At 36.1% G+C, this 26,993-nt stretch overlaps 1 protein-coding gene across 1 annotated transcript in view; it reads left to right on the top strand.

Annotated features, from left to right (window-relative positions):
• Positions 1–26,993, top strand: part of AGMO (alkylglycerol monooxygenase) — a 355,078-nt gene that overhangs the window by 202,985 nt on the left and 125,100 nt on the right. The window contains exon 12 of the mRNA XM_049785698.1: positions 661–766. Coding sequence (XP_049641655.1) covers positions 661–766 — 106 coding nt within the window. The remainder of the gene's footprint in view (positions 1–660; positions 767–26,993) is intronic.

Below are 26,993 nucleotides of genomic sequence, written 5' to 3'. Positions count from 1 at the left end.
CATCAGTTTCAGGAACATTTATTTTACTCATTTACTGTTTGTTTTCAATTTCCCAATTGCAGGAACATTTATTTTATGTATTTACTGTTTGTTTTCTATTTCCCAATTGCATTGAAATTCTATGCAGTTCTTGGAAATTAAAAACATAATGTCTCCAACATCACAAACCTGAGAATACTTGGTCAGGAAAGGTGGTTGCAGAAAATTGAGGGGCACCAGTACTAACACAAGGGGATTAATGAAGAGTCTTGAGCACGTTAATGGTGTGGAAGAAGTTTTATAAGTTTAAAAATTTTCAAGCTTAGGGGCCGGGAAGGTGGCGCTAGAGGTAAGGTGTCTGCCTTGCAAGTGCTAGAGTAGGACGGACCACGGTTCTATCCCCAGGTGTCCCATATGGTCCCCCAAGCCAGGGATGATTTCTGAGCGCATAGCCAGGAGTATCCCCTGAGCGTCAAAAGGGTGTGGCCCCCCCCAAAATTTTTTTTTCAAGCTTAAACACTATTGTAGCCATATTACCTAAATTACATATCAATAACTAAGTAATAAAAAATACATCTTTCTCTGGCCCAAAATAAATCGTGCATTACTACATCCTTAGATCATATAAACAATTTTTTCTAAACTTTAAAGATTATTGATATTGATGTCTTTTCCTGTTAGGCCTGAGGGAGCTGCCATGGAAACACTCCGTTGCCTGTTGCTCTTGACCTTGTGTAAATCTGGTCACCTGAAGCCTCTTATTCCTGCCTTGGCATCTGCCTTTGAGGTAAGGTATTTATTTGCGTTAGGCAGAGAAAGCCTCGACTGATGCAGTGGACCATGTTTTTCTCTTGACTTTGCTGCCAAAACTGTTGTTGAAAATGTTGACCTGTTACCTAACTTCCAGTTCTTCACTTTCATATTTTGGGACAGAATAGCACAGATGGCAAAGCCGAGGCTTAGTACTGAGTTTAATTTGTGGCACCACCTGTCCACATACACAGTTACAGGTGTAGCTCAGGATTCCACAAGCCAAGGTACTACAAATTGCTTAATTTACCCTAATTACTAAGCCCACACTTCCTGGATCATCATTAGTGGGAGTATACTTTTGCCTCATCATCCCTCCAAATCACTGGAGTTGGACCCTATATTTCTTGGCCAATGGGGCAAAAGGCAGCCCAAATCTGTTAAGGGATCCGAGGCTCCAAGTGTGATTTTTCAGTCAACTGGTTTAGCAGATTAATCCAAGGTTTCTTGAATATTCAGGGGCTAATGCGTTTCAGGAGTACCTGGGTCATCCCAGACAGGGTTAGAGGCTTATTTTCCTTCCATTTCTCTTTTAGGCTATTACATTTCAAGTTGAATGTCCTTATTAAGATCTCTTGTAACTAACCTCCAAAATATTTCTATAGTAACAGAATCACTATAGTAACAAAATTACTATAGTAACAAAATCACTTGCATTTTATCAGCAAGCCTATAATAGATGTTATTATCTTCTTGTATAATTAAACTTTATCTTACAAGAACTGGCTTAACTTTTAGGCATACGTTTTTAATTTTAGATCTTATACCCCTGTTAAAAATCATTTAGATCATTAATATTCTAATATTGAGTTTTTTATTTCACATTTAGGATGTTTAAATTGGTGCTTCTAAATATCTAACATGTCTAATAAGATGCAGTAGGTAACCATGCTGTTTTCCCTGGCATCTAAGGTAACACTAAAACATGTACTTGCTAATGATTGTACAGTAAAACAAATGCGTTGGAAGACAAAGCTAATATATTTCAAATTATAAGTACACATACCCTTAAGCAACTATACTTCTTGGAATTTTTGTTCTGAAGGTGCCATACATAATCATACATGTTCCAAATGACATAAATGTGTAATTATTTTTAGAAGCATCACAAGTAATGGAATAAGACTGGAACCAATCAAATGACAATATATGTTTTTGTTGTTGTTGTTGTTTTTGGTCACAATTGTGGTGCTCAAGGATTCCTCCTGGATTTATGCTCAGGGTTGATTTCTGGAGGTGCTTGGGTACCAAATGGAATGCTGGGGATTTAAAAATGATTGGCTATTTGGAAAGCAAGAGTTCTATGTGCTGTGCTATTGCTCCAGCCCCAGTAGATGTCTTTTATAGAATTTCATTTCAGGGCTGGGAATGTGTCTCAGTGGCAGAGCACAAGTCTTGCTGTCAGTCCCTGGTTTGATATTCAGATCTACAGTAGAGAAGAAAAAGTATCATGGACTATTTTTGATTTAAAAACTAACAAGCATGCATGAATTAAACAGGGGAACTTTCATTTCCATAGGAAGCACTTTTTTTTGTGAAGAGTGTATACCTATAATATACACATATATTTATTTAATGTTTTCAACTTTATCTCAAAAGATCAATAATCTAACATATGTTTTCCTATGAAAAAGTATTACATGGAAAACAAGAAAAAGAGGGTGCTTCTTCAATAAATTCATAATCCTGGATACTTGTAAACTGTGACTATATATTCTTGAGTAAAAAATATTTAAATGTTTAAAACAAGCATGAATTCTGAATATCAGAATATTGAATTCATCTAAGATAATTTGTCTAAGGAGAATGTAGGCAGTAAATATTTTTACATTATACATAATTTTGTTATCTTGCTTACTATGTATCTTAAAAGCAGAATAAAGAACTGTATATTTTAAATATTTAATAATTTAGAAATACAGGCAAGAAGCCATTAAAATTGTGGAACATAGCACGTTTTATATTCTAAATAATGAAATACATTATTCATGGTAGGTATAAGTAAGAATGTAAGTTTAATGAATCTACATTTGGCTATATAGTAGTTCATGAGTGTTGTGTATGTAAATATTTTAGGGGATTATTATGTTACCGACTCTAACCTGATTGGTGATTGTGCCCTACCCAAGGGTGTGATCTGGCATTCTGCCCCCACCCTAGGGTGGTACCTGATTCTGCTTCCACCATTGGGTGGTATCTGATCCCACCATTGGGTGGTACCTGATTCTGGGGGATAAAAACAAGGGTCTGTGGAAGGCAAGAGGCTTTTTGCTGGAACTGAGGCTGAGACTTTGGACTTCAGTCTTGTCCACCGAATAAAGCTAATATTTCCACAAGCCTGACTGTCTGCGAGCTGTTTACCCACAGTTTCACCTCAGAACCATCGGCTGGACAGGGTGGCAGACGCGTGCTCCGAGCTGGAAGGGAAAGACCTCATCCTCCATCCCTCCATCAGTCAACCTCTTCAGGGGCTGACTTGGAACACATGAGGAAATATGTGAATAAGACACAATATATGTTTACAAAAACAATTCACTGGAAATTCCTTGATGGTTGAATAGTGTCAGGCAATAAAGGATGTTAAATATTTGAGCATTATGAGCTCTAGTTGCTAGATGATATTCATTTATTGATAAGTCAGCAGGGGGAAACAGGCAGTTAAGACTTGTTCTTTGAAACCAAATCGCTTCAATTTGATACTTAATTCCAAAAACTTCCTGGTTGACTATTTTTGGGGGAAGGGGCAAGTACCTACCTACTTAACACTTTCAATCTTGGTTTCCTTTATCTATAAAAGCATGAAATCATAAAGTCCACCCACTATGATTTTGAAAATTAAATGGGATAATATGTATAAGAAATGTAACATTAAGTTTAGCATATATGGCCAGAGAAAAATTATCATGAGTTTGGTGGAGGAGGAAGAGGCAGAGTAGGTAGGTTCTTATTAGCACACAGACAACCATGCCTTTAACGTCAGAACTGAATGTGTCTAACCCAGGACCACCAGGAGAGATCTTTGAACACAGAACCAAAGATAAGCTCAGAACCACACTGGGTGTGATACAAAAAATTAAGAAAATTAATGTTTAAATTAAGTGAAATAAGATAACAATGCAGAACTCAAAAATATAGCTAGAAAATTTTAGACATATAAGCTTCCCATGGTTTTGAACATACCTTGATTATATTTTACTATATATAATTGTTTCATGAGAGCTGATATAAATTAAGCTTTTGCTGTATTCTAAAAGTTTTGTATTATTTTATGTAGTTCTCAAACCAAATTCATGAAAGTTCCTATTATCATGTATAAGGTGGAAGAATGAATTACACGTAGATGAACTATTTGTTCCAAATCATGAAGGTAATAACTACGCAATGAAGAATGAAACCTTAGCAACATTTTTTCATGTAATGAATAACATTAGTCTTGGAGATTAAGGGTTTGAAATAAAAAATACAAGTGTGGCAAAGAACCTAGAAAAATACAAAGAGTGGTGGTAATAGTTCTTATAAATTTAACAGTGAAACTGTGAGAAAAATCTTAATAGTCACATAATTCGCCACTGGCTTGTGGTAGATGGCCTTCACTATATTGAGGAAGGTTCCCTCCATTCCCATCTTGCTGAGAGTTTTGATCAAGAATGGGTGTTGGACCTTATCAAATGCTTTCTCTGCATCTATTGATATGATCATGTGGTTTTTATTTTTCTTGTTATTGATGTTGTGTATTATGTTGATAGATTTACGGATGTTAAACCAGCCTTGCATTCCTGGGATGAAACCTACTTGATCGTAGTGGATGATCTTCTTAACGAGGCATTGAATCCTATTTGCCAGGATTTTGTTGAGGATCTTTGCATCTGCATTCATCAGTGATATTGGTCTGTAATTTTCTTTTTTGGTAGCGTCTCTGTCTGGTTTAGGTATCAAGGTGATGTTGGCTTCATAAAAGCTATTTGGAAGTGTTTCTGTTTGTTCAATTTCATGAAAGAGTCTTGCCAAGATTGGCAGTAGTTCCTCTTGGAAAGTTTGATAGAATTCATTAGTGAATCCATCTGGACCTGGGCTTTTGTTTTTCGGCAGACATTTGATTACTGTTTTAATTTCATCAATGGTGATGGGGGTGTTTAGATATGCTACATCCTCTTCCTTCAACCGTGGAAGATTATAAGAGTCCAAGAATTTATCCATTTCTTCCAGGTTCTCATTTTTAGTGGCGTAGAGTTTTTCAAAGTAGTTTCTGATTACCCTTTGAATCTCTGTCATATCAGTAGTGATCTCTCCTTTTTCATTCCTGATACGAGTTATCAAGTTTCTCTCTCTCTCTTTCTTTGTTAGGTTTGCCAGTGGTCTATCAATCTTGTTTATTTTTTCAAAGAACCAACTTCTGCTTTCGTTGATCTTTCGGATTGTTTTTTGAGTTTCCACTTCGTTGATTTCTGCTCTCAGCTTTGTTATTTCCTTCTGTCTTCCTATTCTTGGGTCCTTTTGTTGAGCATTTTCTAGTTCTATTAGCTGTGTCATTAAGCTACTCAGGTAAGCTCCTTCTTCCTTCCTGATGTGTGCTTGCAAAGCTATAAATTTTCCTCTCAGTACTGCTTTTGCTGTGTCCCATAAGTTCTGAGAGTTTGTGTCTTTATTGTCATTTGTTTCCAGGAACCTTTTTATTTCCTCCTTGATTTCATCTCGGACCCACTGGTTATTGAGCATGAGGCTGTTTAACTTCCAGGTGTTAAAGTGTTTCTTCTGAGTCCCTTTGGAGTTCACAAATAATTTCAGAGCCTTGTGGTCAGCGAAGGTAGTCTGCAAAATTTCTATCCTCTTGATCTTATGGAGGTATGTTTTATGTGCCAGCATGTAGTCTATCCTGGAGAATGTCCCATGTACATTGGAGAAGAATGTGTATCCAGGTTTCTGGGGATGGAGTGTCCTATATATATCCACTAGGCCTCTTTCTTCCATTTCTCTCCTCAGGTCTAGTATATTCTTGTTGGGTTTCAGTCTGGTTGACCTGTCCAGTGTTGACAAAGCCGTGTTAAGGTCCCCCACAATTATTGTGTTGTTGTTGATATTATTTTTCAGATTTGTCAACAGTTGTATTAAATATTTTGCTGGCCCCTCATTCGGTGCATATATGTTTAGGAGAGTGAATTCTTCCTGCTCTACGTACCCCTTGATTAATATAAAATGTCCGTCTTTGTCCCTTATAACCTTCCTGAGTATAAAGTTTGCATTGTCTGATATTAGTATGGCCACTCCAGCTTTTTTATGGGTGTTGTTTGCTTGGATAACTTTTCTCCAGCCTTTTATTTTGAGTCTATGTTTGTTCTGACTATTCAGGTGCGTTTCTTGTAGGCAGCAGAAGGTTGGATTGAGTTTTTTGATCCATTTAGCCACTCTGTGTCTCTTAACTGGTGCAAATATTATCCTCAATGGAGAAAAACTGAAAGCCTTTCCTCTAAATTCTAGCACAAGACAAGGCTGTCCTCTCTCACCACTCCTTTTCAACATAGCACTGGAAGTACTTGCTATAGCGATTAGGCAAGAAAAGGATATCAAGGGAATCCAGATAGAAAAGGAAGAAGTCAAGCTCTCACTGTTTGCAGATGACATGATACTCTACTTAGAAAACCCTAAAGACTCTATCAAAAAGCTTCTAGAAACAATAGACTCATATAGCAAGGTGGCAGGCTACAAAATTAACACACAAAAATCAATGGCCTTTCTATATACCAATAGTAATAAGGATGAAATGGACATTAAGAAAACAACCCCATTCACAATAGTACCACACAAACTCAAATATCTTGGAATCAACTTGACTAAATATGTGAAGGACCTATACAAAGAAAACTATAAAACTCTGCTCCAAGAAATAAGAGAGGACACACGGAAATGGAAACACATACCCTGCTCATGGATTGGCAGGATTAACATCATCAAAATGTCAATACTCCCCAAGGCATTATACAGATTTAATGCCATCCCTCTAAAGATACCCATGACATTCTTCAAAGAAGTGGATCAGACACTTTTGAAATTCATTTGGAACAATAAACACCCTCGAATAGCTAAAGCAATCATTGGGAAAAAGAATATGGGAGGAATTACTTTTCCCAACTTTAAACTGTACTACAAAGCAACAATTATCAAAACAGCATGGTATTGGAATAAGGATAGGTCCTCAGATCAGTGGAATAGGCTTGAATACTCAGAAAATGTTCCCCAGAGATACAACCATCTAATTTTTGATAAAGGAGCAGGAAATCCTAAATGGAGCAGGGAAAGCCTCTTCAACAAGTGGTGTTGGCACAATTGGATAGCCACTTGCAAAAAATTGAACTTAGACCCCCAGCTAACATCATGTACGAAGGTAAAATCCAAATGGATTAAAGACCTCGATATCAGCCCCAAAACCATAAGATATATAGAACAGCACATAGGCAAAACACTACAGGACATTACAGGCATCTTCAAGGAGGAAACTGCACTCTCCAAGCAAGTGAAAGCAGAGATTAACAGATGGGAATATATTAAGCTGAGAAGCTTCTGCACCTCAAAGGAAATAGTGCCCAGGATACAAGAGCCACCCACTGAGTGGGAGAAACTATTCACCCAATACCCATCAGATAAGGGGCTAATCTCCAAAATATACAAGGCACTGACAGAATTTTACAAGAAAAAAACATCTAACCCCATCAAAAAATGGGGAGAAGAAATGAACAGACACTTTGACAAAGAAGAAATACGCATGGCCAAAAGACACATGAAAAAATGTTCCACATCACTAATCATCAGGGAGATGCAAATCAAAACAACGATGAGATACCACCTCACACCCCAGAGAATGGCACACATCACAAAGAATGAGAATAAACAGTGTTGGCGGGGATGTGGAGAGAAAGGAACTCTTATCCACTGCTGGTGGGAATGCTGTCTAGTTCAACCTTTATGGAAAGCGATATGGAGATTCCTCCAAAAACTGGAAATCGAGCTCCCATACGATCCAGCTATACCACTCCTAGGAATATACCCTAGGAACACAAAAATACAATACAAAAACCCCTTCCTTACACCTATATTCATTGCAGCTCTATTTACCATAGCAAGACTCTGGAAACAACCAAGATGCCCTTCAACAGACGAATGGCTAAAGAAACTGTGGTACATATACACAATGGAATATTATGCAGCTGTCAGGAGAGATGAAGTCATGAAATTTTCCTATACATTGATGTACATGGAATCTATTATGCTGAGTGAAATAAGTCAGAGAGAGAGAGAAAAATGCAGAATGGTCTCACTCATCTATGGGTTTTAAGAAAAATGAAAGACACCCTTGTAATAATAATTTTCAGACACAAAAGAGAAAAGAGCTGGAAGTTCCAGCTCACCTCAGGAAGCTCACCACAAAGAGTGATGAGTTTAGTTAGAGAAATAACTACATTTTGAACTGTCCTAATATTGAGAATGTATGAGGGAAATGTAGAGCCTGTTTAGGGTACAGGTGGGGGTTGGGGGGGGAGGAGGGAGATTTGGGACTTGGGTGATGGGAATGTTGCACTGGTGATGGGTGGTGTTCCTTTTATGACTGAAACCCAAACACAATCATGTATGTAATCAAGGTGTTTAAATAAAAAAAAATTAAAAAAAAATCCTACATAGATCTTAAGACGAAGTGGTGCTTCTTTTACCCTACCATGAACCAGCAAACTTATTGGTTGCTTACTAGAAAATGCTTTGTGATGCGAGACTACTTACAAAGTCCTAAGCTTAGGCATATGATTGAAACTTGCCACCGAAAGTCTTGTAATGTTGTTATTGTTGAGAGTTCTGTCAAATAAAGAAAAAAAATATTTAAAAAAAAAAAACAAAAAAAAAATAGTCACATAATTCATCTTTGCATTATCTTTAATTATGCATTTAAAAATTAAAATACAACTTTTTGGCAGCTCGTATTTTGATATCCTACACAGTATTTACAAAATGCTCCTGTTCCTAAAACTCAACAATATACAATATACTCAATGTCAAGTGATTAGTTGGAGGACCAGACAATAGCACAGTGGGTAAGACATTTGCCTTGCTAGGGGCCAAGCAGGTTCGATCCCTCATCCCATATGATACCCTGAGCTTGGCACAAGTGATTTCTGAGTGCAGAGCCAAGAGTAACTCTGAGCACTGCCAGATGTGTCCTGAGTGAGCAAAACAAAAAACATTTGATGAGACAAATAAATGTTATTCATAAAAATAGAGTTGACCAACATGCACATAAAAATATATTCACCATCTTTGGTTATCAAGGAAATTAAAGTCACAATAAATGAAAAATCAACCAACCCCATCAGTGAAAGTATTTGTATTGGAAAAACACAGAAACAATTCCTGACATGGATATGAAATACAACAATGAATGCTGTCAGTAGGAATATAGTGATTTATCTCTATAGAAAAATAGTACAAATTTTCTCAAATACAAATAAACAAGCCCAAACCCTTTGATACAAACCAACAATTCACTTCCAATTATCTATTAAAAAAACATTAATTTAACTGCAGTAGCATAGGAAAATTATCCAAGCATCCAACAACCAATGAGCTGACAAAGGTATGTTATTCATATCTATATAAACATGTTCTGCTATTAGAAAAAATACAATTTGACTTTTACTGCATTAATAATGAAACAGAGCATGTCATATATAATGAACCAAATCAAAAGAATTATCACAATTTTAAATAATCTCACTACTTATAATATATACAACACAAAATTCATTGTTCACTGCAAACAAAATTTTAATTTACACCATGAAATTGAAACAATCAAGGGGCTAGAAGTAGATTTTAGAGGTACAGTGAACTGCAGTATGGATTTGAGGCATCAAATTCTACCACAGCATAGCCCCCTGATTATTACCAGGTATAGATGAGGTAACCCCAGTTAGGCTTGAACAGTATTTCATTGCCCACATTTGAACATAGTTCATCTTGGATCTGAGTATTCCCTGAGCTCATTCAGCACCTATTAGAAGATTGTCGTAATTAATTTTAAAGCAGTACTTGCCCCATGCACTTTTAGAAACCTAATAATGTTAGCCAATAATTTTAACAGCATAAATAAGGCTTAACTGACTAGAAGTGATCAGACTTAATGATTACAACGTTCCCATCAATTTTCTCTGAGATTGTGAAATGACTGTTTTGAAACAGTTAATCCCCATTTTCTTACAAATAGTATGAATATTGGTAAAATCAACTTGAAGCCTTGTGATTAACTTCAGTTCTTACCTAGGTGACTGAATCAGTTTCATACTCAGCTTGTTTTTATTATACAAATCAAAATTAATGATTTTATATTAACAATTTAACATAAGCCTGCACACGAACACAAGCTTAACATATAATACAGGATCACACAGAGAGAAGTCATATTTAATATATTTAATATTGAAAATGTTCCCAGGTTGTTGAGGTTCAAAAGACAGAATTTCAAAGTATAATTTAATTTAAATAGTTAAGCTTTATGTGGAAGATGAACTGCTATTAGTTTATTTCTATGCTAAGGACATTGTGTTACCACTATTTTATTTTATTTATTATTATTATTATTATTATTATTATTATTATTATTATTATTTTGGTTTTTGGGCCACACCCCGTGACGCTCAGGGGTTACTCCTGGCTGTGCGCTCAGAAGTCGCTCCTGGCTTGGGGACCATATGTCCATTATTTTTAAATAAAATTTACTGTGAAATGCTGCAAGTTTGTCTATCTGGCATATGAAATGATTAGTCTCTTCCCTGGCACAAATCATTTAGGATAGTTTTACCAATATGCTGACCATGATATCACATAATGTTTTCAACTTTTGTTTTTATTCATATCAAATTTAATAAATCATTCAAGGAGTTGATACATGATTTGCATGTGAGAGCCCTTTATTCATGACCTGGTTTTTAATTCCTGGCACTACATGGTCCCCTGGGCACCACTGAGTATGGACTGTAAGCAAAACATAGGTACTAGTTTTGGATTTGTTTTGAAATAAATGACCACAAACTTAATGGCTTCAAATAACAAAACTATTACCTAACAGTTTCCAATGGTCAAGAGTCAGGCACAGTTCACAACATATTCTGGCCAAGGCCTTAAAGGACTATATTTAAGGTGTTGGCCGGATTGTGTTCTCATCTGGAAGAACAGCAATGCAAAACTCTTTCAAACATTCAGTATTCTGACAGAATTCATTTCCTTTTTGCTGTTAAATTTAGGGCCCCAGCCCTTTTCTGGCTTTTGACTAGAGGCAATCTGTAGGTCATGGAACAAAAATTTTCTCAGTATTGTCATGTATTCCATCCATCAATGATAAAAAAACTCTTAATGTAATACTCCATTTCTATAGTATAGGCTTTTTATTATAGTAGTCTAGTCTTACTTATGAAAAGCTCATATTTTTATTAAATAGTAATCAACTTATGAAAGATATTAGTTATATCTGCAAGATAGTTTCACTTTCGCAGCATTTGTTTTGAATTCTAGAACAAGCACAGTTTTTGTATGGTACTGTTAAAGAGGCTTTGGAGAGTAATATAGACAATATTTTGAGTTATATACACATATGGTTATTTAAGTAAACATTTCTGATTCAATTATGATAAGTACTAGGGTAAAAAAGTCAGAAATTAAAAGTTCTTAGAATCCCTGTTCTACAAAATGGTTTGGCAGTTTGCTTTGCTTTAACTAGACAGGTAGAGGGGAAACCAATAAAGGGGGGTTGGTTGTTTGCTTTGCATTTGGCAAAATTAAAAGAAAGAGGGAATGTATAGATACAAGGTTTTAGATGTGTGCTTTTCATGTGACCCACCATATTTTGTTTCCTGGTTTAGAGATGGTCCCTTGAGTAACTGCTAGGAGTGATTCCTGAGCCCTCAGCACAAAAGCCTTAAATATTTTTGATAATGGCAAAAAAAAAAAACATGGAGGAGGAAGGGAAGAAAGGAAAGAAGGAAGGGAGGAAGGAAGGAAGGAAGGAAGGAAGGAAGGAAGGAAGGAAGGAAGGAAGGAAGGAAGGAAGGAAGGAAGGAAGGAAGGAAGGAAGAAGGAAGGAAGAAGGAAGGAAGGAAGGAAGGAAGGAAGGAAGGAAGGAAGGGAGGGAGGGAGGAAGGAAGAGAGGAAGGAAGGGAGGAAGGGAGGAAGGAAGAGAGGAAGGAAGGGAGGAAGGGAGGAAGGAAGGAAGGGCTGGCTTCAGGGATCAAGAGAGGTTGGCAGGGAGGGAAGGCTTCAGGGAGGGCTTCAGGGATGGAGGACATAGGGAGGGAGGGAGGGAGGCAATGAGGGAGGGACTGAGAGAAAAAGGAAGGAAGAAAGGAGGGGGAGTGAGGAAGGAAGGAAGAAAGATGGAAGATGGAAGGAAAGATGGAAGATAAGAAGGAAGAAAATAAACAGATTATTGGAAAAGAGCAGGCAAATATGTTAGCATGTACTGCTGCATAGTATTTCACAGTGGATTTGAAATGGAGTACTTTTGCTTGCCCATCAAGTGATGCTAAAAATGTTTCAGAAGCTGCTTACTAACTTGGTGGTGGTGCTTGAGAATAGACAATGGCAACTTGAATACCAGGACTTCACCAATAGTTTTTTCATCTACAGTAATCCCTGTGTTCACCTCAGGCTACCAGCAATCCTCTCTACCACTTCAACATTGGGAGGGAGACACAGTACCTGTCAAAAAATCAAAAGTGATGACATCAGTTACCTAAGAGAAAAGCCAAACTGAAAATAAAGGGAAAAATAAAGTACTCCCTGTGGAAAAAGACACAGAAACCAGTGAAGTGGCTTAAATCATCAATTGCTGTGGCAGCAAAGGCTGCAACACAGCCTAAAAGGTAGCAGCAGGGGTCTGCAATCTCTAATAGAGGGAAACAAGCCACCAGGATAAAATCCAATTGCCCTACACACCCAGGAAGAAAATGGATCTTTTCAAAAAGCCTAAGATGAACAAAACCCAGTAAAAATATCTGGGATCTAGAAGGTACTAATTTATATTTCTATGCATAGATTGTTCATCTTTACTTGCTTGTTTCTAAGGAACAGTTTTTACTATATCCATTTGGGAGCATAAAATAACAAATAGAACATCTTTGTATCTGGTTCCTTTGATCTTACTGTTTTTAATAAGTTTTCTTAGCATGTTCCAGAATACTATACATGTATAAAATTGAATGGTCACTACAAGTGGTAGAGAATAGTGTAGGAAGAGGGATGAGACCACAGAGACACTTCTAGGAGATAACAATTAAACTTAATTATTGATATTATGTATTTCACTCCAAGTAAAATTAATGTTTTTTAGAATTTTAGAGCATGTATTTGAACTGATTTAAAGTTCATTTGGCTTTAGGGTTAACAGCAAAGGCAGATTAAAGTATGGACAAATTAAGAGATAATAGAAAGACAAAATCACTTTGGAGATTGGTAAGCGTGTGAGTTGATAAAATCATTGCACTAGCTTGAGAGTTTAGAGAAGAATTCACAATGAGAAGTTATGTTAAAGTAAAGAAGGTAGATTGACTGACAGGTCAAATAACAACATGAGACGAAGAGATCAGGAAAATATCAATTCAGCGACTCTGTTCTGAGAAATCGAAGAAAAAGTATTACGATCTGAGATGCAAAGTATCTAGGAGGAAAAGTTAAGAATTACTGGTATATTTCAGAGTACCATTTATTATAGTTGGTAGGATTGTTTCCTAGCTTGTGATTGATTCCCTTCTTGCTGATAAAAAGCTCCTCATTCTACTTTTTGGCATGATTTTTCAATTCAGAATCTACAGAAAGGAAAAGTAAACTGCATGTAGAAATGTTTAGAATATTGTTATTTGATGAATTCTTACTTTAGTACATTATTAACATATACCCTCCTAACATATAAAAATATAAATATAAAGAATTGTAAATCTAACTATATATGTATATAAATACATGATATATTTTTATATATAAATATATTTTCCATTTATATGTAATATTTATGATTAAGCATGTAATATATAACATATCTAATATTATATAAATATACACATATATAAATACATATATAATAAATATATATTTATAACATAATATAATCTAATTTATAATATAATTATAAATATAAAGGATTTGGTTTATTTGCAGCTTTATACTATAATCTTAGAAGCAATGAAATAAATGATATGATATGTCTACAACATGAGGAAAGCCACAAATTCTTTACTGAGCATTTACATGTTCTTGACCAGGCCATGGAATATCTCAAACTAGAGAAAAGTGTATGAGCTTATAAGGTATAAGCATGATGTACCATGATGAAAGAACTGGTAATATATGAAAAAATCAAGTGAAAAATTAATCATTTGTTTAGAATTTTCCATTTAGTATCTTTTTTTCAATAAAAAGCTTTCTTTTTTATATAATATTTTTTATTTAAACACCTCGGTTACAAACATAATTGTCGTTGGGTTTCAGTCGTATAAGATGATACCACCCATCACCAGTGTAACATTCCCATCACCAATGACACAAATATCCCTCCTCCCCTCCGGCCCCCACCTGTATTCTAGACAGACTTTCTATTTCCCTTATATATTCTCATTGTTAGGATAGTTCGCAATGTAGTTATTTCTCTAACTAAACTCATCACTCTTTGTGGGGTGGTTCATGAGGTTGGCTTTAACGTCCAGCCCACTCCTCTTTTGTCTCTGAAAATTGTTGAGACATGTCTTTCATTTTTCTTAAAACCCATAGATGAGTGAGACCATTCTCTGTCTTTGTCTTTCTCTCTGACTTATTTCACTCAGCATAATAGATTCCATGTACATCCCTGTACAGGAAAATTTTATGACTTCATCTCTCCTGATGGCTGCATAATATTCCATTGTGTAAATGTACCACAGTTTCTTTAGCCATTCTTCTGTTAAAGGGCATCTTGGTTGTTGCCAGAGTCTTGCTATGGTAAACAGTGATGCAATGAATATAGGTGTAAAAAAGGGGTTTTTGTACTGTATTTTTGTGTTCCTAGGGTATATTCCTAGGAGTGGTATAGCTGGATCATATGGGAACTCAATTTCCAGTTTTTGGAGGAATCTCCACATCGCTTTCCAGAACGGTTGAACTAGTCGGCATTCCCAAGAGCAATGGATAAGAGTTCCTGTCTCACCGCATCCCCGCCAACACTGCTTGTTCTCACTCTTTGTGATGTGTGCCAATTTTTGTGGTGTGAGGTGGTACCTCATAGTTGTTTTGATTTGCATCTCCCTGACGATTAGTGATGTGGAGCATTTTTTTATGTACCTTTTGGCCATGTGTATTTCTTCTTTGTCAAAGTGTCTATCTATTTCTTCTCCCCATTTTTGATGGGATTAGATGTATTTTTCTTGTAGAGTTCTGTCAGTGCCCTGTATATTTTGGAGATTAGCCCCTTATCTGATGGGTATTGGGTGAATAGTTTCTCCCACTCAGTGGGTGGCTCTTGTATCCTGGGCTCTATTTCCTTTGAGGAGCAGAAGCTTCTCAGCTTAATATATTACCATCTATTAATCTCTGCTTTCACTTCCTTGGAGAGTGCCATTTCCTCCTTGAAGATGTCTTTAGTCTCAATGTCATTGAGTGTTATACCTACGTGTTGTTCTATATACCTTATGTTTTCAGGCATGATGTCATGGTCTTTAATCCATTTGGATTTTACCTTTATACATGATGTTAGCTGGTGGTCTAAGTTCGCTTTTTTTGCAAGTGGCTAGCCAATTGTGCCACCACCACTTGTTAAAGACTCTTTCTTAGCTCCATTTAGGATTTCTTGCTCCTTTATCAAAGATTAGATGATTGTATGTCTGGGGAACATTCTCTGAGTACTCAAGTCTATTCCACTGATCTAAGGGTTTGTCTGTATTCCAATATCATGCTGTTTTGATAAATATTGCTTTGTAATACAGTTAAAGTTGGGGAAAGTAATGCCTCCCATATTATTTTTTCCAATAATTGCTTTGGCTATTCGAGGGTGTTTATTGTTCCAAATGAATTTCAAAAGTGCCTGATCTACTTCTTTGAAGAATGTCATGGGTATCTTTAGAGGGATCACATAAAATCTGTACAATGCTTTGGAAAATATTGCCATTTTAATGATGTTAATTCTGCCAATCCATGAGCAGGGTATGTGTTTCTATTTCCGTGTGTCCTCTCTTATTTCTTGGAGCAGAGTTTTACGGTTTTCTTTGTATAGGTCCTTCACATCTTTAGTCAAGTTGACTCCAAGATATTTGAGTTTGTGTGGCACTAATGTGAATGGGGTTTTCTTAATGTCTATTTCTCCCCTATTATTATTGGTGTATAGAAAGGCCATTGATTTTTGTGTGTTAATTTTGTAGCCTGCCACCTTGCTATATGAGTCTATTGTTTCTAGAAGTTTTTAGTAGAGTCCTTAGGGTGTTATAATTCGAGTATCATGTCATCTGCAAACAGGGAGAGATTGATATTTCCTTTCGTTTCTGGATTTTCTTGATATCTTTTTCTTGCCTAATCACTATAGCAAGGATTTCCAGTGTTATGTTGAATAGGAGTGGTGAAAGAGGACAGCCTTGCCTTCTGCCAGAATTAAGAGGGAAGGCTTTTAGTTTTTCTCCATTGAGGATAATATTTGCCACTGGCTTGTGGTAGATGGCTTTAACTATATTCAGAAAGGTTCCTTCCATTCCCATCTTGCTGAGAGTTTTGATCAAGAATGGGTGTTGGACCTTATCAAATGCTTTCTCTGCATCTATTGATATGATCATGTGATTTTTATTTTTCTTGTTGTTGATGTTGTGTATTATGTTGATAGATTTATGGATGTTAAACCATCCTTGCATTCCTGGGATGAAACCTACATGATCATAGTGGATAATCTTCTTAAAGAGTCATTGAATCCTATTTGCCAGGATTTTGTTGAGGATATTTGCATCTGCATTCATCAGCGATATTGGTCTGTAATTTTCTTTTTTGTAGCATCTCTGTCTGGTTTAGGTATCAAGGTGATATTGGCTTCATAAAAGCTATTTGGAACTGTTCCTGTTTTTTCTATTTCATGGAAGAGTCTTGCCAGGATTGGTATTAGTTACTCTTGGAAGGTTTGGAAGAATTCATTAGTGAATCCATCTGGGCCTGGGCTTTTGTTTAAGACATTTGATTACCATTTTAATTTCATCAATAGTGATGGCGTTGTTTATATATACTACATACTCTTTATTCAACCGTTGGAGGTTATAAGAGTCCAAGAATTTATCCATTTGTTTCAGGTTCTCATATTTAGTGGCATAGAGTTCCTCAAAGAAGTTTCTGATTACCCTTTGAATCTCTGCAATATCGGTAGTGATCTCCCCCTTTTACATTTCTAATACGAGTTATCAAGTTTTTTTCTCTCTTTTTATTTTTGCTAATCTTGTTTATTTATTTATTTTTTTTTGAAAAACCAACTTCTGCTTTCGTTGATCTTTCAGATTGTTTTTTAGGTTTCCACTTCATTGATTTCTGATCTCAGCTTTGTTATTTCCTTCTGTCTCCCTATTTTTGGGTCCTTTTGTTGAGCACTTTCTAATTCTATGAGCTGCATCATTAAGCTATTCAGGTAAGCCCCTTCTTCCTTCCTGATCTGTGCTTGTAAAACTATAAATTTCCTCTCAGTACTGCTTTTGCTGTGTCCCATAATTCTTGATAGTTTGTGTCTTTATTATCATTTGTTTTCAGGAAACTTTTGATTTCCTCTTTGATTTTATCTATGACCCACTGGTTATTCAGTATGAAGCTGTTTAACTTCCAGGTGTTAAAGTTTTTCTTCTGTGTCCCTTTGGAATTCACATATAATTTCAGAGCCTTGTGGTCAGTGAATATAGCCTGCAAAATTTCTATCCTCTTGATATTACGTAGGTATGTTTTATGTGCTAGCATGTAGTCTATCCTGGAGAATGTCCCATGTTCATTGGAGAAAAATGTGTACCCAGGTTTCTGGGGATGGAGTGACCTATATATATCTACTAGGCCTCTTTCTTCCATTTCTCTTCTCAGGTCTAACATATTCTTGTTGGGTTTTGGTCTGGTTGACCTATCCAGTGCTGACAAATCCATGTTGAGTTACCCCACAGTTATTGTGTTGTTATTGATATTATTTTTCAGATTTGTCAACAATTATATTAAATATTTTGCTGGCCCCTCATTTGGTGCATATATGTTTAGGAGAGTGATTTCTTCCTGCTGTACATACCCCTTGATTTATATAAAATGTCCATCTTTGTCCCTTACAACTTTCCTGAGTATAAAGTTTGCATCATGTGATATTAGTATGGACACTTCAGCTTTTTTATAGGTGTTGTTTGCTTGGATAATTTTTCTCCAGCCTTTTATTTTGAGTCTATGTTTGTTCTGACTAGTTAGGTGCGTTTCTTGTAGGCAGCAGAAGGTTGGGTTGAGTTTTTTGATCCATTTAGCCACTCTGTGTCTCTTAACTGGTGAATTTAGTCCATTGACGTTGAGAGAAAGAATTGTCCTGGGATTTAATGCCATCTTTATATCAAAATTTGTGTGTCTTTTGGTCATTCTTTTCTTAAAGTAGGTCTTTAAGTTTATCTCTTAAGACTGGTTTTGAGTCTGTAAAGTTTCTGAGCTTTTTTTTGTCTGCGAAACCATGGATTCTTCCTTCAAAACTGAAAGTGAGTTTTTCTTGGTATAGTATTCTATGAGTAGCATTTATTTCATTGAGTTTTGTCAATATGTTCCACCACTGCTTTCTGGCCTTGAGTGTTTCTGGTGACAGGTCTGCTCTAAATCTCAAGAATGTTCCCTTGAGTGTAATTTCCCTTTTTGATCTTGCTGCTTTCAGAATTTTGTCTCTATCTGTGGGATTCCTTATTGTGAGTAGGATGTGTCCTGGGGTATTTTTTCTGGGGTCTCTTTTGCTTGGTACTCTTAGGGTATGCAGGATTTGATCGCATATATTCTTTAGCTCTGAAAGCTTCTCTTTAATGATGTTGTTGACCATTGATTCTTTCTGGAAATTTTATTCCTGGGTCTCTGGGACTCCAATGATTCTTTAGTTGTTTCTGTTGAGCTTTCATCACCTTCTTTGACTAATTTTTCCATTGTCTATTCATTTGCTTTAAGTTTTTTTTTCAATCTCTCCTGCTGTGTACAGTTGTTATTTATCTCATCTTCCACAACATTAATTCTATTCTCATTTCTGTTACCCTATTCAAGAGCTTATCCATTTTGTCATTCAATTCGTTTACTGAGATTTTAGGCCTGTTATTTGAACTGTTATTTCAGTTTGGATTTTTCTGATTTCTGTCTTCATATTTTCTTGGTTATAATTAGTGTTCTATTCAACTCTATCCATGGTTTCTTTGAGTTCTTTGAGCATCTTCCATATTTCTTGTCTAAACTCCTCATCTGAGAGATTGATTAAGTGGTTGGCTGTTTTCTGGTCATCAGATGTGTCATCTTCATTCTCTATGTCTGCTGTGGGCCTGTGTTGTTTCCCCATTGTCACACTTGTATTGTGGGTTTTTCTACGTGTTGTGGTGATATTCATTGGCTAAATGATGTGCGCAGCCATACTCCTCTGGCTCCGCCCTTCCTTAGTGGGTCAACTCGCCTCCGAGGAAGGGGAGCCCTCTGTGGATGAAGCCTCACACAGAATCAAATCTTAGGCCCAAGAACGCAGCAGAAAAGACAGTCCATAGAGAAATGCTGGGCTTCAGTGATCCTGCAGATTTCTTAGTGTGATTTTTTTCTTTTTGTTGCAGTGGCATTCTTTCATTAGAAAGAGCACATGGGCATTCTTTCATTAGAAAGAGCACATGGCTGCGTCGCCTCGTTATATGTCCTGCTCTTCTGGAGCCTCTGAGAGAGCAAATTTTCTGGGCCCTTTTTGGCCATCTCCCAAGAGGTTCAAGAGACAGGACAGTGGAAAAACATGCACAGGCAATACTCACAGTTTCTCTTGTCGGGTACCACTGGTCAGGCGTAGACTTTCAGAGCCTGACGTCACAACCAGGGACCTGCCTTTCTACAGAATACTACAGATAGCCAGTTTTCATGGTCAGACACAGTTCTTTGGCTTTCCAGCCCGTGGAAGAGCCTCTGGAAGAGCTATTTTTTCTGGGCCCTTTTTGGCCCACTCCCAAGAGGTTCAGGAGACAGGACAGTGGAAAAACATCCACAGGCAACACTCACAGTTGGGAACCACTGGGCAGGTTTAGATATTCCTTCATTTAGTATCTTGCAATTGAAATCTCTATATTACTTTTTATGTTTTGATCTTTTCAAAGTAATGTTTCACAGTTCATAAATGCCAGGATTTTATTTCTAATCTATTTACCTACTGTAAAATTTTAGTTTTTGCCCAATATCAGTAATTATGAATCAAGCTGCTATAAACAGCTATATGTATATTTCAGTGTTAATGAAAATAGTTTTATTTGAGTGTTCCAATAAGCAAAGCACAGAATGCCAAATTATTTGGTAAAAATCCATATCGATTTTCAAAGTGTCTCACATTTTGCAATAGCACCACCAAAGTAGTAAATTTTGTAGTAGTTCATTTTATTGATAGCCTCATCAAGATGTGAGTTATTAGTATTATTCCATAATTTACCCCCTCATAAAAGTGTGTAGTACTATATTCTTGTTTTCTGTTATAGTCTTCTTGATGTCATATGATGCAGAGCACTTTTTGTCACTTTTGTTTTCTCTTAAAAGAATTTTAAATCTAATTATATATGTTTGTAAACATATATATTTATGAGATATCTTTTAAGGTATGAGATAAGAATGAGATATCTTTTAAGGTATTCAGGCTTTTTTATAATTGGGTTGTATCTTCTTTTTAATTTTTTATTTAATAATGACACTATTTTACCAAGTTATTCATAATAGTAGGCATTAAATGATCAAACACTAATCCCATCACAAGTGTCCTCAATTTTCCACCGACTGCCAATTCTTTCCTCTCCCAGTGCATCCAAATTTCTGCCCACCACTATAGCTGATTCCTCGAAGATATAAATTTTCTTGATATTGAATGTTCTTGAAGAAAGGCAAATGGAATCATCAAAACCTAGATCAAAGAGGGCTAAGTTTAAATAGTTGTTTTGTCTCTCTGTGGTGTTACTAAAGTCTCTGTCTAAGAATTTTTATCACACTATAGTTGGTATTAGTTGATCCTTCTGTGTTATTGTTTAGGTTCACTGAACTAAGTAGATTATTTCTATGTAACTTTCCTATCATATATTTTATTGTGCTATTGGAAAATTTTTGAGAATTTATAGGTAAGAAACAAATATGCTGGTTTCAAGTTTCATAAAGTTAAATAGCAGAATACAATCTTATGTCTATGGATCAGGGTAAGGTAACCTATTCCCCAAATTCTCGTTTTTTTAACCTCTTTTGAGATGTTAATTTCACCTAGCCCATCAGACCTGCCCACACCTGGGATGGAACCAGCTGTTTTAAAGAATAAAGGAGTCTGGCTGGGGGAGGCAAGAGAAGAAGCAAAAAGAACAGAAAGAGAGACATAGCTTCAGAGACAGGCCAGGGAAAAGCTGATTGTCTTTTTGACAGGCCAAAGAACACACAGATAGCAAAAAGACTCATGGCAGAGAACAAGCCATGGAAGAGAGAGCTGGCTCTGATGAAACTTTACCAGAATTATTGTGAATTATTTCGAATTATTTCTCCTTCATTATCCTGATTTTTCAGACCCGCCTGACTGCCTAAGGGGTAGAGGGGAAAGGCCTCACCCAACACTTGGTTCTTTCTTACTATTTTTATATTTAATCAACAGGTCAGTTCTTTAGTATTATATCTAAAAAGTTGTTCATTTTTTAATTACTATAGTTTTGGCTAATGTTATATTATCATTATATATTTTGCATTTTCAATTAGGCATGTGGGTCATTTTTAGTACATTTATATAATGCTCTTGTCTAGATTTTTTAATTGCATTTGAATGTCAGTTCATTCACTGCTGCTTGTTAAAAGCACCATTCCTTTATTTCTGCTCCTATGTTAAAGATGCTTGGTATATTTATATATCTATATCTAGGTTTGGCTGTATCTTTACTTCTGTACTAGGGATCAACTGACTGTAATTATATGTATATACCTAAATTCTCAGTCCCATTGGTCATTGTCTATTATTTCGCTAATAAGATTGCATAATTGCCTTAACCAAGTTCTCAGTCACACTACAGACTTTGTGTCTTTCTAAGTTTTGTAGAGGCAGGAGAGACAACATGGAGGGAGGGCATTTGCCTTGCATGCAAGAAGGACGGTGGTTTAAATCCCGTCATCCCATATGTTCCCTCAAGCCTGACAGGGGAGATTTCTGAGCATAGAGCAAGGAGTAACCCCTGATCACTGCCGGGCGTGACCCAAACATCAAAATAAATAAATAAATAAATAAATAAATAAATAAATAAATAAATAAATAAAAGCTTTGTTAGTTATTTGGGTATTTTATTTCTTAAAAAATCTAAGATTAATTTGCAATACTGGTGATGCATCTCTTCACTAAATTGCATTGCTATCAAAAATTCTGGATTTTATCCTCGCATCACATATGCTGATGATCTCTCTCTACCCTTTTTCTCCCTTTATCTTTCTCTTTTTAGTATGCGTTAAAATTTTAAATGAGACTGCATTTAAAATAGTTAAGAAATACTTTCATCTTGAAAATATTGAGTTGGCTTTCTGTTTTTTAATTGTTTGCTTATTTGTTTTGCATCAAGTTCAATTCAAAGGTTTCACATATACAGCACAAGTGTCGTCTGACTACAAGTGCCTTCTGACCAAGTTATATTCTCAGCTAATATTGAGTGTTCTTATCTATAAATACAAAATATTTATCTCTATACCTAAAGATTTTATTTAATTTTAAATGTTACATATTTCATTTGATTTATAATTGCCTTGTTTTTGAATTTTATAAACAATGATACTAATATTTAAAAAAAATTTTTGGTTTTGGGGTCACACCTGGCAGCACTCAGGGGTTACTCCTGGCTGTACACTCGGAAATAGTCCTGGTAGGCTCGGGGGACCATATGGGATGCTGGGATTAGAACCACTGTCCTTCTGCATGCAAGGCAAACGCCCTACTTCCATGTTATCTCTCTGGTCTCGATACTATATTCTTAATTTCAAATTCAACCTATTTCATTAATAGTATAGAAAACTGATAAAAGTTTTCATCAACTAGTACCTTGCAACATTGCTATAGTTTCTTGCTAGTGTCAGGAATATTTTACATTTCTATTTTTCACATCAATTATCATGCCATATAGTTAAGTTAAAGAAAGTAAATTTTTCTTTTTCTTTTTTATTTATAAGCTTATTTCTTTTTTTTATTTAAACACCTTGATTACATACATGATTGCGTTTGGGTTTCAGTCATGTAAAGAACACCCCCATCACCAGTGCAACATTCCCATCACCAATGTCCCAAGTTTCCCTCCTCTCCACCCGACCCCTGCCTGTACTCTAAACAGGCTCTCCATTTCCCTCATACATTCTCATTATTAGGACAGTTCAAAATGTAGTTATTTCTCTAACTAAACTCATCACTCTTTGTGGTGAGCTTCCTGTGGTGAGCTGGAACTTCCAGCTCTTTTCTCTTTTGTGTCTGAAAATTATTATTGCAAGAATGTCTTTCATTTTTCTTAAAACCCATAGATGAGTGAGACCATTCTGCGTTTTTCTCTCTCTCTCTGACTTATTTCACTCAGCATAATAGATTCCGTTATAAGCTTATTTCTAAAGTCATGAACAGAAAGCCAATAAGTGATAAAATATAAATTTATCGGAACTCCCCTTGCTTAAGAGTTCACTGTCCTATGTTTTTATTAAATTTGATGCACTGACCTGAGATTGCACATCTGCTTAGCTTTGGTGCTAAGGAGCTCGAGGAGGCTAGCATGGGGTTGGGACAGTATCACATCAGATTGCAATGCTCGCACACTGAGACACTGAGCTTTTTTTAAGAATTGTGCCCTTTAGTCTCTGTGCTCAGGCATGTGGTACTTTCAGGATTTGCATATGGCCAACTTCATTCCAGCTAAAAATCATTTGTGGAGCTGGAAGCCAGAGAGCAGAGCTATCACATCACATAGGGGACATGCAAGGGCATCAAAAAGCAAACTCTCGGCCTTTAATTGCATGGTCAGATGGCACTTAGCTTTAGAACCTTCTCTCAGGCCTTTAAATTCTTACTCATCTCTCCTTTCATGAGCCTAGTATTTGTAAATTTTAAACTATGTTTTTTATTTGGAAGAATGATTAAATTTGTATCAATATACCTGGAATTAACATAGGCATCTTAAAGATAATTTTACATTAAAATTATATGAACATTCAAATTAACCACATTTCTTTTAGTTTACCTTTCATAAGTCTCAAATTTGTGTTTCAATTTTTGAAAACAGGAATCAATTCCTATCAAAAGTATTTTGACTGAAAGAGCTGATAGGTTAAATTGTTTTCAACAACACTTGGAAATTTTGAGTTGTAAACTTCTCAGCATTTTATTCATTCTACTGTTTAGGTACAAATAGCAGTTATGAACTATTAGGTATATTCCTTTGTGCCTAGCCCATTCTTTTCCATTCCACCCATTTCCATCCTGGTCACTCACACATCACTCCACATTTTTTTCCTGTAATTCCTTTTTACCTGACTTATTTGTGGATATAATTTACCAATGTCATTAGAGTGAGTAACGAGCAGCAACTTAAAGGAAACATTGATTCAAAAGGAATTATTTCCACATCACCCCACAGTCTTTGCTTGGCATTTGAAAAAGAATCCCCCCTCCACAAACTCCCTCCACGCACCTTTATAATCACCTGTCCTGCATTTGAAATAACAAAGAGTATTGCATTTTGCCTCCGCTAGTTTTGGGGTGTGAAAAACTGTGCTATGATTTATGACCTGAGCATCCAACACTCTCCATGCACTAACAAGATGGCCCACTGAGTTTGAAATCTATTCCCCCACAATGAAAGCAAACACAGACCTATGATATAAAGCCTGTCAACGCACATAGAATTCAACATCTATGAGTTTGAAGTTTTCTTTTCTTTTCTTCTTTTTGAGCCTTTAAGAGTGACTAAAGGAAGTAAAGAACCATCGGGTGGATAGGATTTTCACATTTCACACGACAAGGGTTCTGAGGGGAATCCTGACCCTCAGAAAAAGGCACAGAGATATTTGGCAGAATGTCAGCTTGGTTTCCCGGAGTACATGACAGGGACTCATTATGGCTTGTTGTTGCCTGTAAGCTGGTTTCACTACCATCAACTATGAAGCCAGCCTGCCTGGTTCCAGATGCGCTTGCCAATTGACCGTGAAATTGCTACGTATTTCTGGCCAGGCAGAAATTTTTAAAGCTCCCCCGCTCCCCACCCCCAACAGCAAACTCCCAATTCCCTCTAAAAAGCTGCTCATTATGCTTCCTTTGCCCCCTGATCTCAGCAAAAGAAATACTTCTGGAATCAATTAGAAATGTCTGCCCTTGATGAGGTTTGCACTTGAGTTTGGGGTTGTGAGGCTTTGAGAGAGCCAGCCAACAGCTGCAGTTTCAGGTAGTAAAATCTAAGAAAGAACTTTCCAGGCTCTATTTACTGTCATAAAAATCTTAACAATAAGCAAGATATATTGGGAGACCATCTATTGTTCTTTTTTTCAAGTATGGGCAAATTTCTATTGTATATGTAACCCTCAGGGAGTCAAATTAAGATCTCAGATTAGGGAGCCGCTAATAAATGCTAGAAATGGGGATCTTCCTCCCTAAGGATAATGACCAAATAGCATCTATTATTTCTTCTGTCTCGATTTTTGTTGAACAAGACACAATAGCTCAGAACAGTACTCATCTTTTGAGATCCATGAGAACTAACAGTTCACAATATATTTCCTTTCTGTCTGTGAAAGAAAATTACAAAACTAAATTAGAATATTTTATTATAGTTTTAATTTCCATATAAAGATTAATACATTTATTTTTGTGCATTTAAGATACTATAAACTTGTCTTTAGATCGACAATTGTACTAGAAATACTCTACTTCTTTGGTGAAGGGTGTGGTGTTGGAATGAAGCACTATCAATAATATTTTAATCATGATGCCCAATATACAATTAAAATAAATAAATGAAATAACATAGCTTTATAGCATAAAAATGACATAATCTTCCTAAAGTCCAATTTAAACACATAGTAACAATGTAGGAAATGATATTATTCCTGGCACTTTGAAACATACGATTTATCCATTCTTTGAGTTTGTAATAAGATTTCAGGAAGTCTGCCTTTGTCTCCTCTGCTGGCTAAAATGAATGACTATTTCAAGTGTTCATTTTTTACCACAATATTGTCATTCAGCTTTCAAGAAATACGTCTCTAAGATTTCCTCCAGAGAATCTCTGTCATCTACACAACATTCATTACCAAAACTACCTCTTCCATTTATAAGCCTATGAAAGTTCATCAGCTTGCATCTCAAGACACCGTCATAAATTGAAAATATTTTATGATGATCATGCGTCCAATGCACACCAACTACTGAAAATTCTGTTAATCATTAAGCTTACCTTTTAATATGCTGAGAACATGTCCATCAACCTGTGGTGGGGCAATGCCATATACAATAGAGAAATGTTGGTCCATATTAATTTCCTTTGGGCTCATAAAAATGTCTTTACTGCTTAGTGCATTTGTACAGTGGATCATGTGATCCAGTCAAGTCTTCAGGTAGTTGATAAACACTACTGTTGAGTATAGTTGTGCGTCATGATCATGTGAATTACTGGGCACTGCAATTTACTTCTGCTACCCAGTATCTCAAAAGTATCCTAACACATATCTGGTGAACAGAAATATCAGACTTCAAAGTCTGGTTTCTACTAAATGTGTTTCAAGTAAATACCATCATCCAATGCAATTAGCTGCAACTTGAGTGTAACAAGGATATCATGTTAAGTGAAGTAAGTCAAAGTGAGGACAAAAAAAAACAGGATTATTTCATTTATCTGTGAAATGTAGAATATATTTTCATTTCCACTTTCCTAATTAATGCTAAAGTGGCATTTAGAAGGAAATTTGTGTTTCTCTGGTAGTTATACTTAATTAGTGTT

The sequence above is a fragment of the Suncus etruscus genome, chromosome 13, assembly GCF_024139225.1.
Source record: "Suncus etruscus isolate mSunEtr1 chromosome 13, mSunEtr1.pri.cur, whole genome shotgun sequence".
In the NCBI taxonomy this organism is placed as follows: domain Eukaryota; kingdom Metazoa; phylum Chordata; class Mammalia; order Eulipotyphla; family Soricidae; genus Suncus; species Suncus etruscus.
This window is presented reverse-complemented; position numbering and strand designations above follow the sequence as displayed.